General features: G+C 40.9%; 1 protein-coding gene across 1 annotated transcript in view; it reads right to left on the reverse strand.

Moving 5' to 3' along the window:
- Positions 1-112: 112 nt before the first annotated feature.
- LOC109918169 (sister chromatid cohesion protein PDS5 homolog A-like) overlaps positions 113-1,407 on the reverse strand; it is a gene marked incomplete at its 3' end in the record, with an annotated part of 24,882 nt that continues 23,587 nt past the window's right edge. The window contains exon 8 of the mRNA XM_048592762.1: positions 113-273. Coding sequence (XP_048448719.1) covers positions 113-273 — 161 coding nt within the window. The remainder of the gene's footprint in view (positions 274-1,407) is intronic.

Below are 1,407 nucleotides of genomic sequence, written 5' to 3' on the forward strand. Positions count from 1 at the left end.
GCTTGTGCACACAAATTTTCCTACAATTGCATTATCTATAACTGACTATTTCAAACAATATTTTGCAAATTTTTCCTTGCACAATAATGCTTTTGTCCAACTCTGTACTTACGAACGAATTTGTAGAAGGTCAGTCTCTATTTTGTGCCCAGTATTTCTGAAGATTTGAATGGCAGCTTCGGCTACTTTATCATCCTCCATCTTTAGACACTGTAACAGTGATTCATAGGTCTCTGAAGAGTGAAAGGAGGTGGGATGTGTGAATGATAAAACCTGTGGAACAGAGATTGGGAGAAGATAATTAAAAACTACTTCAATTACCTTCTTCTTCTTTAGCATAATAGCCTTTGAATAAACCATCATACCTTTCTTTTATTTATCAGGAACTGGGATGTTACAACAAAACTGAATCCCTGTTGTTGCATACTACCGAAAGATTCATGAAACAAGAATGGTGTTAGACAGCAAAGCAAAATATACATTTGCTCGCACAGAACTTAATTTTTCTGCAAAAAGATACACGCTGTCAAAGCTTTTCAACTCGCACTTGGGCACAAGAACACAATTTCAAAGGAAGCATCAGTAAAACGCCATCTGGCAAGATATGAGCAGGAATTTAAATATCTAGGCTAATGGCAACCATTATTAAATACACCCACCATTCACTGGGCATGCACATTACTCACTCTCATTCAGTTCCATGAAGGAACTAATGAGACAGAAATCTACTCGACCTGTTGAAATTGCAGCATATCATTAGTGTGTGTAGACAGGGCTAAGAAATTCCACAAGCAACAGATCAGATCTGAGCTCTGCAGTCCTATCACATTCAGTCATGAATAGTGGTGGACAATTAAACAATAAACAAAAGGAAACAGCCCTATCCTTACTGATTTGGTGGTGATGGTGGGCATCAGATGTCCTTGAATGTACGACCCACCTCCCCCGCATCAGAGATAGCAGTCCTCAACCAACTGAATTCACCTCATGTGGGAAGAAACATAGGAAGGTAATGGATATTGGAGGCCCTGACAAAGTTTTGGCAAAAGTACTGAACGTGTGTTTCAGAACTAGTCATACCCTGAGCCAAACTGTCCAATACAGTCACCCACACTGGCATCAATCCAGCAATGTGGTAATTTGCACAGCTCTGCCTGGTGCACAAAAGCAGGTCAAATCCAACCCAGCCAATCACGACTCTATCAGTCAATTCATAATCATCCACAATGTGATGCAATCAAGTGCCACTTGCAGAGGAATAAGCTCCTCATTGACGTTCAGTTTGGGTTCTGGCAGCTTCACGCAGTGCCTAACCTCTTCACAGCCTTGATCCAACATTGCTCAAAAGAGATGAAGTCAAGAGTTAACACAATGGCCTTGATATCAAGGAGCCCTCGATACACTGGG

The sequence above is a fragment of the Rhincodon typus genome, unplaced genomic scaffold (genome assembly GCF_021869965.1).
Source record: "Rhincodon typus isolate 14 unplaced genomic scaffold, sRhiTyp1.1 hic_rhity00001751, whole genome shotgun sequence".
In the NCBI taxonomy this organism is placed as follows: domain Eukaryota; kingdom Metazoa; phylum Chordata; class Chondrichthyes; order Orectolobiformes; family Rhincodontidae; genus Rhincodon; species Rhincodon typus.